Source organism: Dermochelys coriacea, chromosome 15, assembly GCF_009764565.3.
Source record: "Dermochelys coriacea isolate rDerCor1 chromosome 15, rDerCor1.pri.v4, whole genome shotgun sequence".
Lineage (NCBI taxonomy): Eukaryota > Metazoa > Chordata > Testudines > Dermochelyidae > Dermochelys > Dermochelys coriacea.
In genome coordinates, this window is record NC_050082.1 from 13,749,375 (window position 1) to 13,772,525 (window position 23,151).

Here is a 23,151-nt window from a genome sequence, read left to right on the forward strand (position 1 = left end):
TCACTCCATCCTACTCCTTTGGTTTGTTACTGTCACTCCTTGCATCACATCTGTAATCAGACTGCGTGCTCCTTGAGGCAGGAACCCAGTCTTTGCCTTAGTTTCATAAGATGCCTCACGCTATGGGTGCTGTTTAAAAAAAGAAAAATAATTGTGCTTTTTATACAGCACCTTCCAGAACCCACACTAAGGTCATTCCTGAGCTCTGTTTCTTAACAGTTTAAATGCCTGAGGGCTTGTGTGACCTGTTGGGGATTAGTCTGTTAATAATTTGTTTAGAGTTAAGGGCCAGTGAATACAGGACTGTCTCTTTGGTTCATAAGAGCAGGTGAAATCCTGGCCCCACTGAAGTCAATAGAAGTTTTGCCATTGATTTTGATGGGGCCAGAATTTCACCTTATGTGCATATGTATACATCTATTGGAACAGAACAGTATCTTTTTATTCACCCTCTGACTCATTAAGCCTAGTTTATAAGCTAGGAGAGACTAATCTCACATAGTGACCTGCTCTTAATAACATGCTACAATTTGGCAGGTAGATATAAAGTGATCAGGGAGGTTACTCCTTTTCCCAGAGTAGCTTCTGCCACCTAAGTAAGTAGAAGTCAGTAGTAACATAAACAAGTGCAAATCACTCCGTTGGTAAAAGGCTGGTTTCTGCTGGCAGGAGCTGGCCATAGTCCAACCCACGAGACTGTTTTGCCCCCAACTGCCATTCTCAGAAACTTCTAAAACTCCAGGTTTGGCCAGCCTTTTCCAGTTCTTGGCAGCCCTTTAGGAGAAAGAACTACCCTTAGAGATCACCCCCATTAGGTATCACTACTGAGCAAAGTATGGTTAACCCTTCCCCGGTAGTTGGACAGGCTTCCCCTTCCGCTTTCCCAAGCGGCAAGAGAGCAAATCAGTGACGTTAATGTATATCTTTATCTTGGAAGCAGATAATGCTATCTATAAAGCACAAGTTAGCATAAAGGTATAAATACATTCCTAACTGCCATGTAGGAATGTTACAGATGGGTACTGTACAGCCCAAAGAGAAAAGTTTGCATGTCTTCATGGCTGCACACAGATGCATGTTGTGTTAATCAGTTATCAGGAGACTTTACTTCCAAATTCAATTTGGAGGGAACTGGAAGCCAGAGCGTTAAGTTGCTTTGATCCACTCTATGAAGCTGGGAGCTTCAAGTCACACAAAGGATCTGCTTGCTTTCTGGGAGGTCAGAGGAATTAATAAGAAAAAACTGGTTAGTTAATCTTGAGCTCAACCTCTCCTACCTGAGACAGCTCTAGCTGAGGTGTGTAATGAAAAGAAATGCAGAGGAAGTCTCCAGCCTGATCTAAATCTCTGTGAAGGGTTAATACAAGGTATTCTCCCATCTGTCATAATTAGAGCTGGTCAGAAACCAGAATTTCCACTCTGCGGGAAATTGACGTTTAAAACAAAATTCATTCAGAACTGGAATAAAAAGACAACATTTTGAAATTTCCCATGAAACAAATTTTTGGACAAAATTCTGTTTTGGATCAATTGAAAAGTTTTTCTTTGGTAAAGTTGAAAGTGTTGTCTCTGTTTTAACCTTGTTTATTTTCCATTCTATGCATCCGATGAAGTGAGCTGTAGCTCACGAAAGCTTATGCTCTAATAAATTTGTTAGTCTCTAAGGTGCCACAAGTACTCCTATTCTTTTTATTTTATATTGTAATTTATAATATACATTTCAAAACAAAAAGTCATTTCAAAGCAAAATGTTCTCATTATGGAACATTTTGACCTTATCAAAATGCTTCATTTCCTTTTTTTTTTTTCCAAAACTAAATGTTGTTGAAATTGCCACCTTCCCTCAGACTGTTTTGAGTTTGACAAATCAACATTTTCCAACAGAAAAACACTTGTGTCCAGAAATTTCACACCAGCTCTAGTTACAAAGGGCAAATAGTTCTGCCCTTGCTTTTATAAAACATTCGTTTTCTTGTATTATATACCTATAGTGTGGTTATATCAGACACAAGAAAAAGGCCTAGGCTCTCACTTTGTCTGTGCTGCTTTTAAGTCCTAAGGAACAGTGATCATGGGAGGAGTGAAGCATTTTAATGTGACCATCTTTGAGGCCATCACTTTAACTTCAGAGAGGGATTATGGTGACAACCCTGAGCACGGAACATTAAACAAGGTTAATTTGATGGTAGGCTAATAATAGTTCACACTATTATCTGTGCCAAGCAAAGTATTGTGTAAGATCATAGTCCAGCATATATCAGAGGCAGTTGATAGCATTCTCAGAAAAGAGCAAGCTGGTTTTCGGAAAGGGCGTGGATGCACAGATCAGTTCTTCGCTCTACGAAACATAATAGAACAGTTCTTAGAATGGCAATGGCAATTCTACATAAATTTCATAGACTTTGAGAAAGCTTTTGGTAGCATTTACAGGACCAGCCTATGGCACATTCTGTGGGGATATGGAATTCCTTTCCGTATAATCAACGTCATCAGAAGCTTCTATTTCAGCTTTACATGCAGTGTTGATCACAGGGAGCTCAGTTTTGAAGTTAAAACAGGAGTACATCAGGGTTATGTCATGTCCGCAATCCTCTTCAACATTGTCATTGACTGGGTAATGTGGTGTACAACAGAAGACATGCCAAGAGGCATTAAATGGACTCTCTTCTCATCCCTTGAAGACCTGGACTTCACAGATGATGTCGCTCTCCTATCACATACCCAACACCATATACAAGAAAAAACAACTCAACTCAACGCATTCAACCAGCAAATTGGACTGAAAATCAACTGCAATAAGACAGATATCATGACCTTTAATATTGCCTCACCATCATCAGTACGGCTAAAGGATTATGTTCTCACCAATGTAGAAACATGCCTGGGCAGCACCAGAACAAGCCAGAACATCTGGAACAAAATCGATAAAGCCAGGAACAGCTTCAAGAACTTAAATACAGTCTGGAAATCATCAAAATACAAACACCAAAACCAAAATTTATCAGAGCTGCGAACTTTCAACACTACTTTATAGTTCAGAATGCTGGGGAATAAGAAAGTATGACATGTCCAAACTGTCTTCATTCCATACAACCTGCCTCAGAAAAATCCTCTGTAGCTTTTGACCCAGAACAATCTCAAACCGAGATCTATTGACACGGTGCAACTAAGAGAATCTGAGCACCAGCATTGCGAGGAGATGTTGGAGATTGATCGGTCATGTGCTTCGGATTGAAACCGATTCCATCACCAGAGTAGCAATAAGATGGACACCTGAAGGCAAGCAAAAATGAGGCCACCCGAAAACAGCATGGTGAAGAGCTGTGGAAGCTGAGCTGAAAAACCTGGGGCACAGCTGGGGAACCATTGAAAGACTTGCCAGAAACAGACAGGAGTGGAGGAGCTTTGTCACTGCCCTAAATACCAGAGGTATAATAGGAACATGATGGTGATGATGATGAATTATAGTTCACCTCTAAAAGTAAGACACCGCTTCCTTTTGATAGCTGGCTTTTGTGTCTGCTACTGGGATTTTTAACATATAAGGCTCCACATGGACATGTTTACAAGACTTGTATCCAAAGCACATCTTGAAACACCTGTTGCAAATTCTGTAGGCCAGCTCTAAGGAATAGCTAACCTCTTTAGGAATGCGGCAGTGGGTCTGGATTTTTAGCCATGACTTGAAGGTATGGAGTTCAGGGTTTACGGCACCAGACTGGAAGTCAAAAGATCTGGGTTCTTTTCTGCTCTCTGCTTCTTGACTTTAGGCCTCAGTTTCTCAATCAGACAAATGGGACAATACCACCTGCCTTTGTAAAGGGCTGGTTTCATGAATTCTGCCCCCAGCACGTACTGATCTCACAACCACCTAAATTCCCTGAAGTTTCCCCCCCAGTGTTCTGGGTTTAGCCAACTTTTTCCAATGCTGGGCACCCCCAGCCACACATAGCTGTTGTCTGTCACAAATACCTGTGATGGAGTTCCTAATATACATACTGAAGTTTTATTGCTTATGTGATTGGGTCATGAACAGCAAGGAATGAGCATTGCCTTATCTTTCCCCTTACATAACCTCTCCTTCCTATGTACAAACCTGGCATCAGTACAGCTATCCACCCCAAGGATAGTACTTTAGACCAAATTAAAGGATGGGGAGATCGTTAGGCTAGAAAATTCAAGTGTGTTGAGGCTGCAATAGAGACACAGAGTAGAAGGCTCAGAAGCAGGGATAAATAATACCTAAGTACTAGGCTGAGCAAATAATTGGAATGAAGCAATTTTAGTTTCAAAACCAAACAGGTGATCTTTTTAAACCAACCTCTTTCCCCGTGTAAGATAGAACAATCCTCTATTAAGGGGTTCCAGAACACAATGTGATGCCTTTTTTCGTTGATGTATGAAATTTTATCATCCCTGTGATTGGCTTTTGCTTTATAATGCCACTGAATTATACAGTCAGTCACCACTCATGACAGCTTTGCTTTATGACTTCACCTGCTGACATCATCTATTAAACAATGCCAAGAGGTTTCAGATCAGTAACCTCCAAAGGACTCAGGCACCAGAGTCAACCATCATGCAGTGCAAAGGAATACACAGCTAGCTTATGTACAGATGAGATGTAGGTTTCACCTTCCGAGGCACTTGTTGCTTCTGGCGCCATGGATGATGCTGCAGTCCTTAAGAGGAAAGGTTACATCATGGGGAACAATTTAGGAGAGAGCTCTTTTGCCAAAGTGAAATGCGCCTACTCTGAGCGCCTGAAATTCCACGTGGCAGTGAAGATTACAGACAGGAAAAATGTTCCTCCTGAGTTCTTGGAAAAATTTCTCCCCAGGGAATTGGAGATATTGGCAACAGTGAGCCACTGTTCTATCATCAAGATCTATGAGATCTTTGAGACATCTGGCAAAGTCTACATAGTCATGGAGCTCGGTGTACGAGGAGACTTACTGGAGTTCATCAAGAGAAACAGAGGTCTGCCTGAAGAAGTAGCACGCAAGATGTTTCGCCAGCTATCTTGCGCCATCAAATACTGCCACGATTTGGACGTTGTCCACAGGGACCTGAAATGTGACAACATCCTCCTGGATAAAGACATGAACATCAAACTGTCTGACTTTGGCTTTTCCAAACGGTGCTTCCAGGATGAGAATGGGGAAGTGATCCTCAGTCAAACCTTCTGTGGTTCTGCTGCTTATGCTGCTCCTGAAGTGATAGAAGGCATTCCTTATCAGCCCAAAGTTTATGACATATGGAGCCTGGGCGTCATTCTGTATGTGATGGTCAGCGGATACATGCCATACGATGACTCCAACGTTAAGAGAATGCTCCGCTTTCAGAAGGAACACCGAGTGATCTTCCCTGAGTCTTTGACACATGAATGCAAAGATCTTATTTTCCGTATGCTGCAGCCCGATGTGTCTCACCGGCTACGAATCGAAGATGTTTTGAACCATGCTTGGGTGCAGGGGAAGCGCCAGAAGCCACACACCATGCTTGAATAATCAATCAATAAACCACTAAGCACAAACAAAGGGGAAGGCATATCTGTTTCGAGAGGCTGTCACACCGCAGAGTGCTGTAACTGCTGCTGTGATCCATGGTTTCCTTTGCTCAATGTGCCCTTGAATGTGTCATTCTCCTGGTGAGATTTCTATCCACTTTCATATTTAGAAACAAAAAGAAAAGGAGTACTTGTGGCACCTTAGAGACTAACAAATTTATTAGAGCATAAGCTTTCGTGAGCTACAGCTCACTGTAGCTCACGAAAGCTTATGCTCTAATAAATTTGTTAGTCTCTAAGGTGCCACAAGTACTCCTTTTCTTTTTGCGAATACAGACTAACACGGCTGCTACTCTGAAACCCATATTTAGAAACAAATTCAGTTGCAGCCAGCTGCTGTGTGGAAGCTGTTTTTTCCTTTATTTGCCTTGCTGCTGAGGTCAACACAAATGACAACTTCTCAAGGCACACAGATTTTTAGCAGTAGCTGGGGTTACCTGTTCTCCCTCCAGTGAGCCAGCCAGCAATTTTAGCCTCTGCCCATCCCACCGTTACCTGATTTATTCAGGGTGTCCTAAACATGCATTGGTGCTTTACGGCAGAGGCTCTGTGCTGCGCCAAAGAGCTGCTTACAAGTTAAGGTTTACACAGTATGATGAGAGATGTGGGCACACCAGGAGAGTAGGAAGGAGCCTTCCACAGTGACCCCCCTAGGACTATTGCGGGACAGTACGTGTCAGCAGGAGAGGGGGCTTGGTTAGTGATTCCAGGGGCAGTCGTGGTAGAAAGGCCAGGAAGTTCCTCAGAGTAGCTGTTTGTCTTTCTTAGCCTCCAAATAGTGTTTCTTCCTGCTTCTCCTCCTAATCATCCTCAAACAGAACCATCTGCCAGTCAGAGAGGGGCTCAGGATCTGAACCCGGGGTGGGAGGAATTTGTTCCTTTGTTGCTGGTATCTACTAATGAAGAAGGTAATTTGTAGTCAGCCTGACCAGAAGTCATGGGAGCTGCTGGCTTCTAAGTCCCTGTTCTCACTCCAACTTTGAACTAAGTTTGTGATCACTTAGTGCCAGGGTTGGTGTCACAGTTCAGAGCTGCTGTACTTGGTTTTCCCCTCCATGGTCCTTCTTCTCAGCCGTCACCTCTCTGGGCAGAGACCCATGTCTCTCTCCCTCATGACCAGAGTTCATCCAGGCTTCAGAGTTCACTGCTTACGCTGTGATACTCCCAGCAAGCCAGAGTGCCTAAACAGGCCAACATCTGCTCTTTGCTCTCTCTCTTCAGAGCCTATACACAGCGTAACTGCCCAGAGTTATAAGTTACCACACAGCTCTTTCTAAGCAAGCACATTTATTCATTACAGAGAAAACATACTAAAACAATAAAAGAACCTACACACATGCTAATAAGCTTACCAGAGGTCACCCCCCAACTCCAGCAGGGGCTCTGGTAGGAGTCAGTCCTTCAAATCACACCAAGAGATTTTTCTGTGGTTACAAGTTCATAGCAGCTTTCCACCTGCCCCGAAGCTCAGTTTTTCCTTTAGACAGCTTGGGCCTTTGATCTTGAGACTCTGGGAACTGCTAATCAGTAGACAATGGTCCTCTCCTCAGGGCATAGCTTCAAAAGGCTCAATTTTTTCATAACTGGAGGTGGGAATTTGCATTCACATCCCCCTAGATACTCCCTAGGAAAAACCACTTGACACTGTTTGTCCAAAAGTCACATTGTGCCACGATAATACATAACTATTCATTTACTGAACTAGATCCAAAGATGTGTAAAACTTAATTCAATAAGGTTTTTTAAGGATTTTGCAAGAACTTGCCATATCTGTCACAGCTGGCTCTACACAGGTTTTGTGTCACGCCCAATATGGTGGAAAGCTGTTAGTAGCTATGCCAGCTAGGAGTGTTGTGCCCTTGCCAGTGCCTAAGCTGACATCAGTGTCTTCTTGGAACCAGTTCAGTCCAGGATGTTTAGTTTTGTTGCAGTGTGGACAGAATCCCCTAATCAGGTTTGTGTTGTAAATTTGGTCAGTGTTCCTCCATTCCCAGCTTTATGAAGTGGGACATCCCACAGTGCATTGCTGCACATGGTGCTGATTCCGTTGGGTTTGTGTCCTACAGGCATTCTCTCCCCTGCTGTGGCACTATGGGATAGCTGTCCCGATTTTCCTAGAGTGCACTATTATAAATACTACTAGGCAGCACGTAAGGTGAGGAAAGACACACAAACTCAGCTGTGATGGCAGGAAAGCTACCATGTGACACAATATGCACCATACAAGTTGTAACTGGTCAAGGGGGTTGTACCACTCACCAGTTACAAAATCATGGGGAAGAGATGTACAGACAGGTGTTACATAGCTTTCCATCGGTCTCATTCCCTTCCTAGTGAGGCGTGGTTTGCTCAGGACTCTGCCTCCGGCTGATAGGTTGCAACCTTTGAATATCATGGTGTATTGGGAGGCAGAAAGGTCCCCTGGCTATTGGGCAGGAACTCAGGAGACCTAGGTTCTATTCCCATCACTGCCACCTATTCATTATGTGGCCTTGGGAGAATTTCAAGACCACTTGCCCTCCTTTGTAACCCACGAAGGGATCCAGGCATGAAAAAGGCCACAAAAGGGAATAAGGAATAAAAAAAAGTGACTTCTCTTTTATGGAACAAAAGGTTTGTTATAATCATATATAAATAAAACCAGCATCTCGCTATCAAGCTATACAGCATGCATTACAGTAAACCAAGGAAAGAGAAAGGGCCAAATCCTGAGCAATGGGACTCTGGGTGTAAATAAAGCCAGCAAGATTTGGCCCTAAGTGACTATTAATCAGTGATGAAAATGCTGTGCCTTGGGAGCTCAGGATATTAAGGGTATGTCTATACTGCACACGAAGTCTGATTCAGGTTTGAGCCCAAGTCCCGCTTCCATCTAAACACAGATCAGTGTGACTCAGCAAGCACTCAGGACCTGGGTCCTAGGACCCTGCTAGGGGGGTTGGGTCAGAATCCGAGGCCCACTGTGACTCAGGTCTAAACCCTGTCATTTTGCAGTGTGAACACAGTGGCCCAAACCCCACCCCCTAGTCAGAAAGTCTGTGTAGTGCAGCAAGACCCAGGTCCAGCAATTGTAAGCCCAGGTTTATAGTGAAGTGTGGACACTTAAGCCTGGAAACACTGAGTCCACAAGCCCAGGATCCACAGACCCACATTTACAATGCAGTGGAGGTATTCCTTAAGGTGGCCAGAACTGGAGCCACAACATCAGAGGGTGATACCTATGGAGAACAAAGTGGAGAAGACGACCCAAAAGGCAGCCACTGCTAGAAAAGCAGGGAAAGAGGCAGCTGCTGGGGGGAGGGGGGAGGAATGTGTCCATTTCTTTGTAACTTGCTCACTTGTAATAAACACTGTGAAAGAATAGCAATCATCCCTCTCTGTTGACAATATGCATTTTTTTCTCCTGATATTTTGGCAAAGAGCCATGATCGCTCCTGTGCGGAAGACAGAGTAGGGCAGACGCTTGCAGAGGGACAGGATAAAGGCCTAAAGAAGCCATTGATTTACTTTCAGATTTAAAAAATGTTCTTTTCTGAACCTAGTGAAGCAACACGACTGAACCACCAAATATTAGTAAACGGCACTTTGCTGGGAATGCGTTCCTGGAAGATATCTTGAGTATATTGGTTGTGTATCAGTGTGCAGCTTGTGTCAACAGTAGAGGCGGGAGGGGTTGAGTCTGGCTATATCCTTCCCAAGGCATTCTTTGTTAATACTCCACACTTGGCACAATCTGGTCCATTGCAAAGACAAACTGATTCTGCTGAAATATTTTTACAAGGCCCAGTGATATGTCACCTCTGGCAGGGATGATTTAGCAAAGTCCACCTGAGGCAGGAAAATCATCCCCACTTCTCTGTAATCTAGTGATGGATTTTTTTAACATGAGCCTCCCTGCAGTGTGCTGCAGTTAAAATATTTATCTTCGTTAATAACAATGGTCTCAAAAGCCCTGGCTTTGACATTTTACCTTAGTGCACAAGGATTTGTGCTATCTAATAAATACATACCATAGACTTTGTGTGCACTGTGCATTCAGTGGACTCTGCATTCTCTCCAAGTCACTGTAGTTTAAGATCAAGTCACTCATTATTGGCCCCATTTAGTGTCTGATGTAATTCTTAGGAGGCTGGAGTGCCAAGATAGCTTATAACAAATGTTTGAAACTACTTTAGTTGTCCGATTTATATAATACCGGATTCTGCATCCACAACCAAGCCACATATTGCAGACAGGGCTTTTACCCATTCATAAAACTGGGTGTACTGTCACTAGTGTAAAGATTTCATTATTCCAGCGTGCCAGAAAATAATCATCTTTCCAATTTTATATCAGAATCCAAATACATATTTTAGCAATGTCAGAATTAAGATAAAATACATGCATTAAGCATGTGAAACAAGCAGCAAATGTTGTGCAGACAGCGTATACACACTCTGTCGCTAGCTAACAATACCCAGAAAAACTGTCAGTCAGTGCAAGCATTTAATTTAAATATTGGCCACTCTAAGTTTTACAAGTTCTTGGCCTCCCTTTTCAGCTGTTACTGTTTTGTAGTTCTTGCCCAATTGTGCGTTATTTTCACTGTTTATACATTTTAGGCTGGTCTTGCTGCATAATGTATGAAAGGTTCGTAAGTGAATGATCAAAGTCTTCCTTGAACTATGATGTAAATGACTGTAAAGTATTCGTGTGTGCTTGACTCATGATATCAAAGAAAATGTGACACGTCTCTGTGGTAAAGTATTGCATGTGGGTATGCATGTGTAAAGATAGTTTAGATAGATAATTAATTTTTATAGGCCTAGACCAGGGGTGAGCAAACTTTTTGGCCTGAGGGCCACATTGGGGTTGCGAAATAGTATGGAGGGCCAGATTGGGGAGGCTGTGCCTCCCCAAACAGCCTGGCCCCTGCCCCCTATCCGCCCCCTCCCACTTCCTGCCCCCTAACTCTGGGGATCAGCCCTTATATGGCTGCATCTGCATAAACCTCCCCACACTTTAAACAGGAGATAGAATCATAGAATCATAGAATATCAGGGTTGGAAGGGACCCCAGAAGGTCATCTAGTCCAACCCCCTGCTCAAAGCAGGACCAAGTCCCAGTTAAATAGATAGATGGGGAAGCAACTGGAGCTCTTCAGCATATCAACTTTAATGGACAATGCTTGCAGGAGTGCACTTGCTCAGAGACTTGTTCACACAAGGCTCCCCCTATTCCTTCCCCCACCCCCCACATACAGTTATTACCCTACAGAAACGCCTCACACAGGCCAGAAGAAGAGAGTCGCTGAAGTCAACGGCAGTTGCGAGTACTCAGGATCTCGCAGGACTAGGCCCATAGATTATTTTAAATGGTGGAATCTGGAAATTTCAAATGTTAAGAAGTGTTTTTTTCCAGCTGAATTGGCTCCCATCAAACTGGTACATGCTGAGGTTTTGGCATGTTAGATGCTGACCATTTGGCCACAGGGTAGAGAACCAAACAGGGATAACAAAGGATGCTTATCACTCTGTTTTCCATATTTTTTTCCATAACCATCCTGTGATGAGATTTTGAAGTTATACTCTAAACTTTTTCACTAGGAGGGGTGCTGAAACACGGGAATGCGTTACCTAGGGAGGTGGTAGAATCTTCTGCCTGAGAAGTTTTTAAGGTCAGGCTTGACAAAGCCCTGGCTGGGATGTTTTAGTTGGGGATTGGTCCTGCTTTGAGCAGGAGGTTGGACTAGATGATCTCCTGAAGTCCCTTCCAACCCTGATATTTTATGATTCTATGATTTATTGTTAAATCAGAGGCACGGTCTGAAAAATCAGCCACAGCATAGATAGATAGATCAGCAATGTCATATGGGGCAAGGTATTGCCTAGTTAAAGAGCTAACACAGAATCTGCACAGAGAAGAGTCACTATGTCTGGATTTTTGTTCTTGATTCAGACAAAAGACTGGTCTAGATTGGGGTTCTCAACCTTTTTCTTTGAGCTCCCTTCCCCCAACATGCTATAAAAACTCCACAGCCCACCTCTTCCACAGCAACTGGTTTTCTGCATATAAAAGGTCGGGCCAGCGTTAGGGGGTAGCAAGCAGGGCAATTGCCCAGGGCCCCACCTCACAGGGGGCACTGTGAAGCTAATTTGCTCAGGCTTTGGCTTCAGCCCTGGGTGGCGGGGCTTGGAACCCCAGGCTTCAGCCTCAGGCGGTGGGGCTTCAGCTTTCTGCCCCTGGGCCACAGCAAGTCTAATGCCAACCTTGCTTGACAGACCCCCTGAAACCTGCTCGGGGGCCCCCAGTGGGCCCCAGACCCCTAGTTGAGAACCACTGGTCTAGAAGGCAAGATCCAAGGAAAGCTAGGGAGAATACTAAACCATCCCCTAAACTGATCAGGGAGAGTCAACCAGTGGACATGAACAAAAATGAATCACTTGACTAGAAAAGAGGTGTGGGGGGAAGCAGGGGAAGAGAGAGAGCGAGAGCGAGAGAAGCAGAGCTCAAACTAGGGGACACATAGGAGCCAGATGTGGAGTGAGAACAGGAAAGTTCAGCTCAGAAGGCCAAACAGGGACAGGGCTGATCTCATGCTATAAGATTCATTGATCTCTACATAACCTGTACAATTTGCCTCCCCAGCAAAGTTGAGTGCAACCTTTGACGCAGACATGGCTTTGCAATTTACGCTTATTTACTCCCTCTCCATTCTTCCTGTTGAGCTAACATACTGTATTTAAGGTAAATCAAAGTTGGCGAGGGTTTGGGAAGTTATTGCTGCCTTCTATTCTGAGGGGAAGTAAATGATCCTTCAGCCTATAGAGGAGGAGATCAGAATTGGGCATCTAGATCTAATTCCAGCTTGGAGTCTCAGTCAAGGGGTCCTTTCCTAGAAACTAATGTTAGCAAATCTGGCTGCAGTCAGAACAGAGCATGTCCAAAGTCCAATGACTGTGGATCAGAGTTTAAAATGAAAAGGTAACAGACCATGGAAAGGTCTTTAAAATACCAAGAAAGAAGTGTTTAAAAATGACCTGCTCTCAAAAATCAACTGATCAATTTCCTTTGCAAACTTTCACAGAAAAATTCAGCCATCCTGTGGATTTAATTACAAAATGTTTCAAACCACATCTTCCTTTCTGAGCTAAGTAATCAGAGGAGTGAAAAATCAAGCTTTTAATGGAGCCATGTTTCAACCTAAATCCTGTTTACAACCTAAACTCTGAAACCTTTATCAAGCAACTCTATAATGGTGTTTTGCACTTTTATAGCATAGTCCCTAATATCAGAGGATCTCAACCCTCATGACAAACATCATAGTAGTTTGACCTCAACAACCTGCTCATATAGGAAAGTACTGTCATCTCCAACAAGGAAGGATGGTCCAGTGGTTAAAGTGCTAACCTTGGACACAGGAACCTGGGCTGACAAACTTCTTGTGTGATTTTGTGCAAGTCACTAAGGAAAAGGCTTGTGCAAGTCACACAGAGGCTATCTATAAAATAGGGATAATAGCACTTCCCTACCTCACAAGGGTGTTTGTGAGGGGGGAAATACATGAAAAGATTGGGAGGCACCAGTTATGATGGTCCCAGGTGATGGGGGCTATAGTAGATGGATTTCCATATAGTTTTTACAGAGGAGGAAAATGAGGCAGGGAGAGATTAATGAATTTGCTCAAAGTCACAAAAGAAGTCTAGAATTAGAGCCCATGCCTCTCACTCCTGCACTTCCACCACAAGATATAAACCGGGGCCTGACACACAAGGCTACAACACTGTTTTTACAAGACCTGGATTCAAATACTGATAAGATTCCACGTTCCATCCATGACCGTTGCTCAAGTTGGGACTGCATCACCTGGTCTGGATGTTTACACAGAGCACCCGTAAACTTTAGAAATAATTCTCTTGGACTTCCCATTTTTACTGGCAATATTGATCACATTCCATGCAAAGAAGCTTTATCCAATCCCACATCTCATCCTGGATCTCTTGTCACTATCAAAACGCGGACATGGCCAAATCTGAATGCCTTATTTTTCCTTCCAAATACACAGCTCTCCCTTCATTCTCTGTCATGGATAACACCACCCCCTTCTCCTCTTGTCAGGCTCATAACATAAGGATCCTCTTTGATTTTTCCTTCTCCTTTGCCCCATATATCTACACTGTATCCAAATCTTGCCTCTTCTTCCTCCATAAAATATCAAGGATTCAACCTTTTTCTGTGTCTCCATACAGCTAAAAATCTCTTCCAGGCCTCCTTATCTCCCTTCCCTGTCGAGCTAGTTTTGTGGGAAATAAGTCATATTTTATACATTCAGTCACCACCAATATCAGCTCTGCTTTATGACATCATATGCCCACATCACATATAAAACAATGCTAAGGGTTCTATATCATCCAACTAAAAAGAACTAGGGTATCTCAGATGACCACCATGGAATGTACAAGAACAAGCTGTGGATGTGTGTGATGCACAGTCAATTTCAGTTTAGAAATCACTTGTTATCTCTGGCACCATGGATGATGCTGCAATCCTTAAAAAGAGAGGCTATGTCTTGGGAATTAATCTGGGAGAAGGGTCATACGCTAAAGTGAAATCTGCCTACTCTGATAGACTGAAATTCAACGTGGCTGTGAAGATAATCAACAAGAAAAAAGCTCCTCATGACTTCCTGGAAAGATTTCTCCCCAGGGAAATAGAGATTCTGGCCAAAGTGAATCACCACGCAATTGTCAAGACCTTTGAGATTTTTGAGACATCTGATGGTAAAGTCTACATCGTGATGGAGCTTGGTGTACAAGGAGACTTACTGGAGTTCATCAAGAGCAGAGGGGCCATCTCTGAGGATGTAGCTCGCAAGATGTTTCACCAGCTGTCTTCTGCCATCAAGTACTGCCATGATTTGGATGTAGTCCACAGGGATTTGAAATGTGAGAACCTCCTTCTAGACAAAGACTTTAATATCAAACTGTCAGACTTTGGCTTTTCCAGACGACTGACTCGAGATGAAAATGGCAAAGTTATTCTCAGTAAAACCTTCTGTGGTTCTGCTGCATATGCAGCCCCTGAAGTGTTACAAGGCATTCCCTATGAGCCTAAGATTTATGACATATGGAGTTTGGGTGTCATTCTGTTTATAATGGTCTGTGGCTCAATGCCATACGATGACTCAAACATTGGAAAAATGCTAAAGATTCAGAAAGAACACAGAGTGCACTTTTCCAAGTCCAAAAGCTTGACAGTTGAGTGCAAAGATCTTATTTACTGTATGCTGCAGCCGGACGTGTCTCGGAGGTTGCACATAGAGGAAGTTTTTAATCACAAGTGGCTGCAGACTCCAAAACCCAGAGTTCCTTTGGCAACTTTATTTGTAAAAGGGGGAGAGTGTTCTCAGAATCTCAGAGAATTGAAGTCAGAGCACAGACAGGAAATAGAACCCGTGGGGGAATCTCAGCCAGATCGACCAGTTTACAAAACTGAGTTTAAAGCAGTGCCCAGATTGGAAGCAGTACTGGAAGCAGAGGATGTCATTCCCGAGGAAGAGCAAGAGTAAGTTAATGACCTTACAGATGAAATGCAAAGAGCAGAGATCAAAAATGGTGATGATTAAAGGATATCCAGGGGTAGTCGTTTATCTAGCCCCCAAAAGACTAATTGACAAGACTATGAAATGAGGAGTATGAAAAGGGACCAAAGCAGAAAGATGTAAAAAACAATTTTATGAATTTTTAGATCTCTGTATTGGAAGCAATATAGCTGAACAATCCATCAATAAATCACTACATTCATAATAAAAGTGTAAATGTAAGAAAAGGGAGTATTTTTTTCTCCTAGTCAGATCCGGCTGCGGAATGGTGTAGACTCTGCCACAATGCCTGGCTTCTTTTGCTACGTCTCTTGTCACTGTGAAGCTGCTATGAGATCTGTCATCATTTTGATGTTTGGGAACTCACTGAGTTGTAGCCAGCCTCTGACAGCCTGTTCCCTAAAAGGGTGGAATAAAAAACTATTTTCTCCTTCCATTAATCGTATCTTTGAGCTGGTTCTCAGTGCCAATTCCTTAAGTCATCTGAAAATGCATAGTTGGACTTGGAAAGACCTCATGCTTCTAAGCAGGTCAGCATGGCCAGTTCTGCCCACACGGGTGAATTCAGGCTTGACAAGACCTAGGTCCACCAAAACGCTATGGGGCTGCAACTGTGTTTACGTGGTTTCTATGCAGGCAGGAGCTTAAAAGGTACATTTTGACACACACTTGCGTATCTCTATTATAGCTACATGAATCCTGAGGGGTTTCATTTTTGATGGTGTCCATCAAATCAGCTCTGTCGTTTCGTTCACAGGGGGTTGGAGGTAAAACACCCCCTGCGTGCTCTGATGAAAGCTTGCCTTTGCAAAGACAAAACTTCCATCTGAATAGCCACTCCCTCCCAAGCTCTGGAATGACACCTCGAGGACATCTCTTTTCTCCCACCTCTTTCTGTACTGGGGCTCCCCTCCTGCAGTTTGCACCATGGTGAAATTTAGGGGAAAAAAACAAGATTGAATTCTGCAATTTACAAAATAATTGCACAGGACTTTCCCTTTGGGTGAAGAATCAAAGGTTGCCTTTGGTCAAGATGGACAGCAGCACAAGTAGCTGCAGCCTTCCTACCCCAACTCTGCCTATGCTGACAGCCCTGACTGTCGCACCAGGTCTATAGGACCAGCCAAGAGATTTTTATTGATTGATTTTTGCATCATTCCAACGTTCATTTGGTCCTGAACGTCAGCCTCCTAATTGGAATTATTCTGCCATGTTTCCTAGTTCTGTGCAAAGCTGTTCCCGTGTAAGGCTTGTCCCATTTAGCTTGCATGTAAGGATGCAGCAAATCTTGTTTCACACAGGATCTCACACTAGCCTAATTATTTTAATGTAATGCCACCTAAGGGGTTTCCTGGCAAAGTGGGTTAATGCTCTAGTCTCATCTCTGGAGACCCAGATATCCAGCCTGATTAAGGCAAGTGTAAAGAAGTCAGATGGGATTGCTGTAGGTTTTACTATCCACCCCACCGAAGCATTAATACAAGATCTTCTAGTACTAGTTCCCCTTTAAAGATTTCAGCTGGAAATACTGCATGCTGTGGACGTGGTTTTGTAGACATTGGAACTAGAGTTCCAAGCATGTATTAAAAAGGGCTGACAGAGGCCTAGAGGGATGTCTCTGAGCAAAGCAACGCAGGTGAAACATGGACAACATACTGCACTAGATCACTGCCTTGCTTTCATAAGAATGAAGAACTCCCCCAAGCCCTTAAAAAGAGAGAGTGGTGAGGAGGAGGAGGAGGAGGAGGAAGGCAAGTTAGAAGCACTGATGCCATTCCAATGTCCAGAAAGGCACGTTAGAGATGGCAGTGATGTGCCCCCAGACTCCAGCACATAGGCCCATTACTGCTCTGTCTCTCTCTATCCTCTATGGATCTTAGACGTTTTTCTGTTCTTGACAAACTACTGAGGACTATGCCAGGGTTAGCCAGGACCTGCACACAGCTTGGTCTCTTGATTCTTAAGTACTGTCATCCTTCATGCTGGCAACTTCTCCCTCTCACAAAAGCAGCTTACACTGTGCCAAAAACAATTATGCCAATTATCAGATCCTCTCCAGCATTCCTTTGACTTCCCCAGAGATCAACCTGATTGCAACCTACATATTAACAAAAAGAAAAGGAGTACTTGTGGCACCTTAGAGACTAACAAATTTATTAGAGCATAAGCTTTCGTGAGCTACAGCTCACTTCATCGGCTACATATTAACGTAGCACTTACATGGCACTTTACATCTTCTGAGAGCTTGTACAGATGTTAATTCACATGCACAACATCCCTGTGCAGCAGCCAAGCAAAATCACCCCCACTTTGCAGGTGGGTCAGCTGAGGCATGGAAACCTGAAGGTAATCACCCTGGGTCACACAGCAAGTCGCTGGCAGAGGTGAGATTAGAAATCAGGTTTGCCTGGCTCCTAATCCCAAATACAAGACACTAGCTCAAAATGCCTTTAGCTCCAGGGGCAGCCCACCACAGAACTAGTCTATTGAACAGATTTCTCTCTGGTTACCGAGCCTGGCTCTGTAGAAATGTTGGCACAGTTGGGGAACAGCATTCTGTTCCTCTCCGATTCCCTTGTCATGTGTGATATTGACAACCACACCTTTGTATTAATGTAAATCTTATCTGGTTTATCCTGCAGTGAGCTGCTTCAGGCCTCTGTATCCACTGATTCTCTGCACATCTTCACTGGAACATGTTTTACACACAGCCCCTTGGCAGTTATCATTCAGGGAGCTGCTAATGGCCCTAGCTTAGTCAATGACTCCCAGCCCCTATTTCAGTTCCTCTGCAGAGACTAAGGTTTAGAAGATGAATGATTACTTTGAGATGAACACAGTTGCTGATCACCCCTTCCCAGCACTGCTGGTCACTGTCATCTCCTAAGAGATCTAAACTGTGTACTATTGGAGGCACCTGGGGGGCCATATTGATCAGGCGGTAAAGAAATGAAGGTTCATTACCTGTAACTGGAGTTCTTTGAGACGGTCTTTGTGTATTCACACTCCTGGGAGGCGCTGGCGGGTCCAGTTCAGACAGTGGAACCTTTTCATAGCAGTGGTCACTGGAATGCTCACATGACCCTCCCCTCTACATTCCTGAACGTTCGGAGGGTGAAGCTATAAAGGAGGGGTTGGGGTGGAGTCCTCTGATGCATTAATTCCTTCCACCACCTCCTTCAAGTCAAGTTCTATGAGGACTTAAAGGAAGAGATTAAAATGGGCTGGAAGTGTGACTATGCAGAGTCTAGTTCCAAGAAGTCCAGGTACAGGTAAGGCCAGGTCTACGCTACAGCTTTATATTGGTAGAACTGTGTCTCTCAGGGGTGGGAAAAGTCCACACTGCTGAATGACATAGTTGTACCAACCCCCCACCCCCAAACAGTGGTATGTTTCCAACATAGCTAATCCATCTCCCCAAGAGGCGGTAGCTATGGGGATAGGAGAAGCTCTTCTATAGGCGTAGGAGCATCTACACTAAAGTGCTACAGTGGCACTGTACACGAAGACAAGCCCTAAGTAACCTTCATTTCTTCAAGTGTCTGCTGCATATTCCCACTCCTGGGGTAGTTTGGCAAACAGTACCCCCTAAATGGAAAGTGAGATTCAGAGTCCTACTGACTAGGAATTGAGGTAGTGCGCTACCAAACTGAGCAGCCGATATAGATTCTAGCTCTAGGGAGTAGTGCTTTGTAAATGTACGTACAGAGCTCCAAGCAACAACCCTACAGATTTCCGCAATAGCAATACATCTAAACCATGCTCTGATGGAGGTAGCCATTGCTCTGACAGAGTGTGACCTAACGCCTATGCAGGGTGGAGTAGATGCTAGTTTACACTTTCCCCTGTGCACTAACTGACAGACAACATCTGTGAAGCAACAGCATGACCTTTATGTCTGCATGTGAAATAAAGAGACTAGAAAACTTATAAAATCCTTGACTTCTGTTTAAATCTGTTTGTCCAGTTTTAGAAATGTTATTCCAGGAGATAAAGTTAACAAGGACATACTTATAATGTTGCTTCTAAAATACAGTCTATTTGCTGGAGAATAAAAACGCTCTCTTAACAGCCAAAGAACACATCTTTGACTCACCTGTCTGAGAATGAAATCTAAGGGGAAATACTGACAGCTTTATCGCTTGGTTAACATGAAAGTCACATACCACTTTGGGGAGGAATCTAGGGTTAGGGTAGATCACCATCTTATCCTTGTGAAAGATGGTGAATGGAAGCTCAGCCATGAAGGCACAGAGGTTACTCAGGCCCCTGGCAATTTTCCACTGTAATTCCAAGCACTACCAATGAAAACACCTTTCTACTGATTGAATCCATCTTCTTTCCCTCCCTATCAGAAAGTCTGGAGGGTGATTGTCCTCCTCTGGATCTTTGGACAGCTACTACTACAACCAGAGAGCTAAGGTAGGGTGCATGTGAATGAATGAAAACCCTTTGTAGGATAAATGATATCATGGGTCAGTATTTTTTGATGTAGCCTGACATGATGAAAGAGTAGACCACACTGCCTTCACAGGATGCAGTAGTCCACGGAAGGGTAATCTTATTCTTGATGGAAGAACCAGAATGGAAGGTTTCTTCCAGAGTGATGAGTGTCATCACCCTACAGTTCTAGAACTTATGGACAGAAAAACATCCTCAGAAGGAGAGGAAGCCAAAGCAACCCCAACATTTGCAACTGGGGGAAGATTCAGCATCAAGTTCTGGCTCCAACTTTTGATATTCTTCCTGAGCTGCAGGCCACTCATCTTCTTCTGACGGAGTGTGACAGATTAGGATTGGAGAATGCTCTCTGAAAGCAAGTGACATTGACAGAACTGGGAAACTTGAAACTTTTCTGGACCCCTAGTAGGGCAGGAGTTCCTACATTGATGAGAATGTGGATTATTTCTGTAGTGCCTAGGTGAAAGCTAGTAGGGCCATCTAGGCCAGAGAAGTACCTGCCAATCATGACAGTTTGTTGAACTGTTGGCTGCATGACTGGTGTGAAGCTGAAGGGTCTGGTTTAGTGGAACATTGGGCCCTATTCAAGTGGAAGAGGGGTCTGTATGAACAGGACAACCTGCATCTCACATTTAGTGGGGGCTAATCTTGGTTGGAAGCAACATGGAGCAGCCAGGAGGACATTAAACTAGCAACACACAGGGAGGGAGCTAAGAAGGCAAACGTAGTACAAACTCAAATGCAGCTTGTCACAAACAAATTGAACCTATGTGGCAAAGAATGCGGAAAGAAGAAAATTTTCTATTGCTTATATAGCAATGCTAGGAGGTCTGTGGGCCAAGCAAGAGGAATTGGAATTTTCAGGGATGAAGAGAAAATTGATCTATTTTGGCTTTCTTGAAACCTGGTTGGATAATTCACACAATTGGAATGTTAAAATTAGTGGTTAAAAGCTGCCTAGGAAGAGTAGAGGGGTAAGAGAGATGTATACTCTACATTAGAGACTCCATCACCTGTTTAGAGCTGTTGATAACTTAGAACTACAGAATCTTGAATGATAACATAGCCCAGGAGATAGTACTAGTTGGGGTCCACCACTGAATCAAACTAGAGAGTAGGATGTGAGACTCCTTAAGTACCTGTCTGCACTGTGTGGAGAGAAAAATTGTGTTATGGGGAATGTCAATTTGGGAGACATAGGCTGGAGGGCTGCTTAAGGCAGAAGTGAAACATCACATATAATTTTGAAACACAAAAGGTATTGTCGCCCAACATGAGGTAACTGTCTTGGACCTCTTTATGACTGAGCAAGATGAATTAATCACTAAAAGAAGTTGTTGGTTGCCTAGGAATGAGTGATCCTAACCTGATTCTATTCAATACAGGCACACAGAGGACAGTCCCAACCAGTAATAAATATACTTGGTGCTTCAAAATGGACAATTCCCAAATATGAGGAAAATTATGAGCAGAATTGATTGGGAGAAAAAAATTGGACTGAAAAACATGAATGAAAATGAATGCAAGAACATAACAGTCATACGGGGTCAGACCAAAGGTTCATCTAGCCCAGTATCCTGTCTTCTGACAGTGGCTAATGCCAGGGTCCCCCAAAGGAAATGAACAGAACAAGTAATCATCAAGTGAGCCATACCCTGCCACCCATTCCCAGCTTCTGGCAAACAGAGACTAGGGACACCATCCCTGCCCATCCTGGCTAATAGCCATTGATGGACCCATCCTCCATGAACTTATCTAGTTCTTTTTTGAACCCTGTTAGTGTCTTGGCCTTCACAACATCCTCTTGCAAGGAGTTCCACTGTGCATTGTGTGAAAAAATACTTCCTTTTATTTGTTTTAAACCTGCTGCCAATTCATTTCATTTGTTGACCCCCTAGTTCTTGTGTTATGAGGAGGAGTAAACAATACTTCCTTATTTACTTTCTCTACACCAGTCATGAGTTCATTGATCTCAATCATATCCCCCCTTAGTCGTCTCTTTTCCAAGCTGAAAAGTCCCAGTCTTAATCTCTCTTCATATGGCAACCGTTCTCTACCCCTAATCATTTTTGTTGCCTTTTTCTGAAACTTTTCCAATTCCAATACATCCTTTGAAATAGGGCGACCACGTCTGCACTCAGTATTCAAGATGTGGGCATACCATGGTTCTATAAGGAGGCAATATGATATTTTCTGTCATATTTATCCCTTTCCTAATGATTCCCAACACTGTCAGCTTTTTTGACGGCTGCTGCACATTGAGCAGGTGTTTTCAGAGAACTATCCACAATGATTCCAAGATCTCTCTCGAGTCATAACAGTTAAGTTAGACCCCATCATTTGATATGTAGTTTGGATTATGTTTTCCAATGTGCTAAATTACTTTGCATTTATCAACATTGAATTTTATCTCCTATTTTGTTGCCCAGTCACCAGTTTGTGAGATCCCTTTGTAGCTCTTTGCAGTCTGCTTTGAACTTAACTATCTTGAGTAGTTTTGTATCATCTGCAAATTTTGCCACCTCATTGTTTACCCCTTTTTCCAGATCATTTATGAAGATGTTGAATAGGACTAGTCACAGTACAGAGCCCTGGGGACACCACTATTTACCTTTCTCTAGTCTGAAAAATAACCCTTTATTCCTACCCTTTGTTTCCTATCTTTTAACCAGTTACTGATCCATGAGAGGACCTTCCCTCCATGACAGCTTAATGGGGAGTTCTTTAAGTAGGGTTTATTAGATGGCCAAAAAGCCACAGTCAAGAAATAGGACAACTTTGGCTAAAAGCACATCTTGGTTCAGGGGCAAAGTGAAAGCAGCAATTAGAAATAAAAAAGCAACCTATAACAAACGGAAAAAAGGAGAAATAGCTATCCATATAAATTAGAAGTTATAAAGTGTAGAAAATTGGTATGGGAAGCTAAAGATATCAGAGAAAAATCTATGGCTTGTGGGGCTAGAGACAGTAAAGCGTTCTTTAAGTTATTAGGAAACAAATAAATCCTAGAAAAGGTATAGGCCCATTACTAGGTAGAAATGGTAAAATTATTAGTAACGATGCAGAAATGTTCACTAAATATTTCTGTTCTGTATTTGGAAAAAAACAGGATGATGGGCTTGTACCACGTAAGGATGATGAGGTGCTTTCCAGTCTATTAGTAACCGAGGATATTAAACATCATCTATTATGCATAAACACTTTGAAATCAGCCAGCTTGGATAATTTACACTTAAGAGTCCTAAAAGAGTTGGCTGAAGAGATCTCTGTCCCACTGACAATTTTTAATAAATCTTGGAATAGTTGGGGAAATTCTAGCAGACAGGAAGACTGCTAATGTGCCAATATTGAACAAAGGCAAGCAGGATGACCTAGTTAGACTGACATCAATCCCTGGCAAGAGTGGGAAGCTGCTATGGGATTCACCTGATAAAGAATTAATTGACAGGAATATATTGAATTCCAGTCCACATGGTTTTATGGAAAATAGGTCAAACAAATCTGAGTGCATTCTTTCAGAAGATTATAAGTTTGGTTGATA

At 43.1% G+C, this 23,151-nt stretch overlaps 2 protein-coding genes across 2 annotated transcripts; both read left to right on the forward strand.

The window, feature by feature from the left end:
• Window positions 1-3,050: 3,050 nt before the first annotated feature.
• On the forward strand, window positions 3,051-5,714 carry LOC119843780 (testis-specific serine/threonine-protein kinase 1-like). Its single transcript, XM_043498080.1, has one exon. The coding sequence runs from the start codon at window positions 4,665-4,667 to the stop codon at window positions 5,508-5,510; it is 846 nt and encodes a 281-aa protein (XP_043354015.1). The 5' UTR covers window positions 3,051-4,664; the 3' UTR covers window positions 5,511-5,714.
• Window positions 5,715-14,078: 8,364 nt separating this feature from the next.
• On the forward strand, window positions 14,079-15,721 carry LOC119843788 (testis-specific serine/threonine-protein kinase 2-like). Its single transcript, XM_038373642.2, has one exon. It carries the CDS (start codon window positions 14,079-14,081, stop codon window positions 15,114-15,116), a length of 1,038 nt encoding a protein of 345 aa, XP_038229570.1. The 3' UTR covers window positions 15,117-15,721.
• Window positions 15,722-23,151: the final 7,430 nt, after the last annotated feature.

Bases quoted from the DNA above. Each gene is read 5' to 3' on its own strand.
- LOC119843780 (XM_043498080.1), top strand. From the start codon at position 4,665: ATGGATGATGCTGCAGTCCTTAAGAGGAAAGGTTACATCATGGGGAAC.
- LOC119843788 (XM_038373642.2), top strand. From the start codon at position 14,079: ATGGATGATGCTGCAATCCTTAAAAAGAGAGGCTATGTCTTGGGAATT.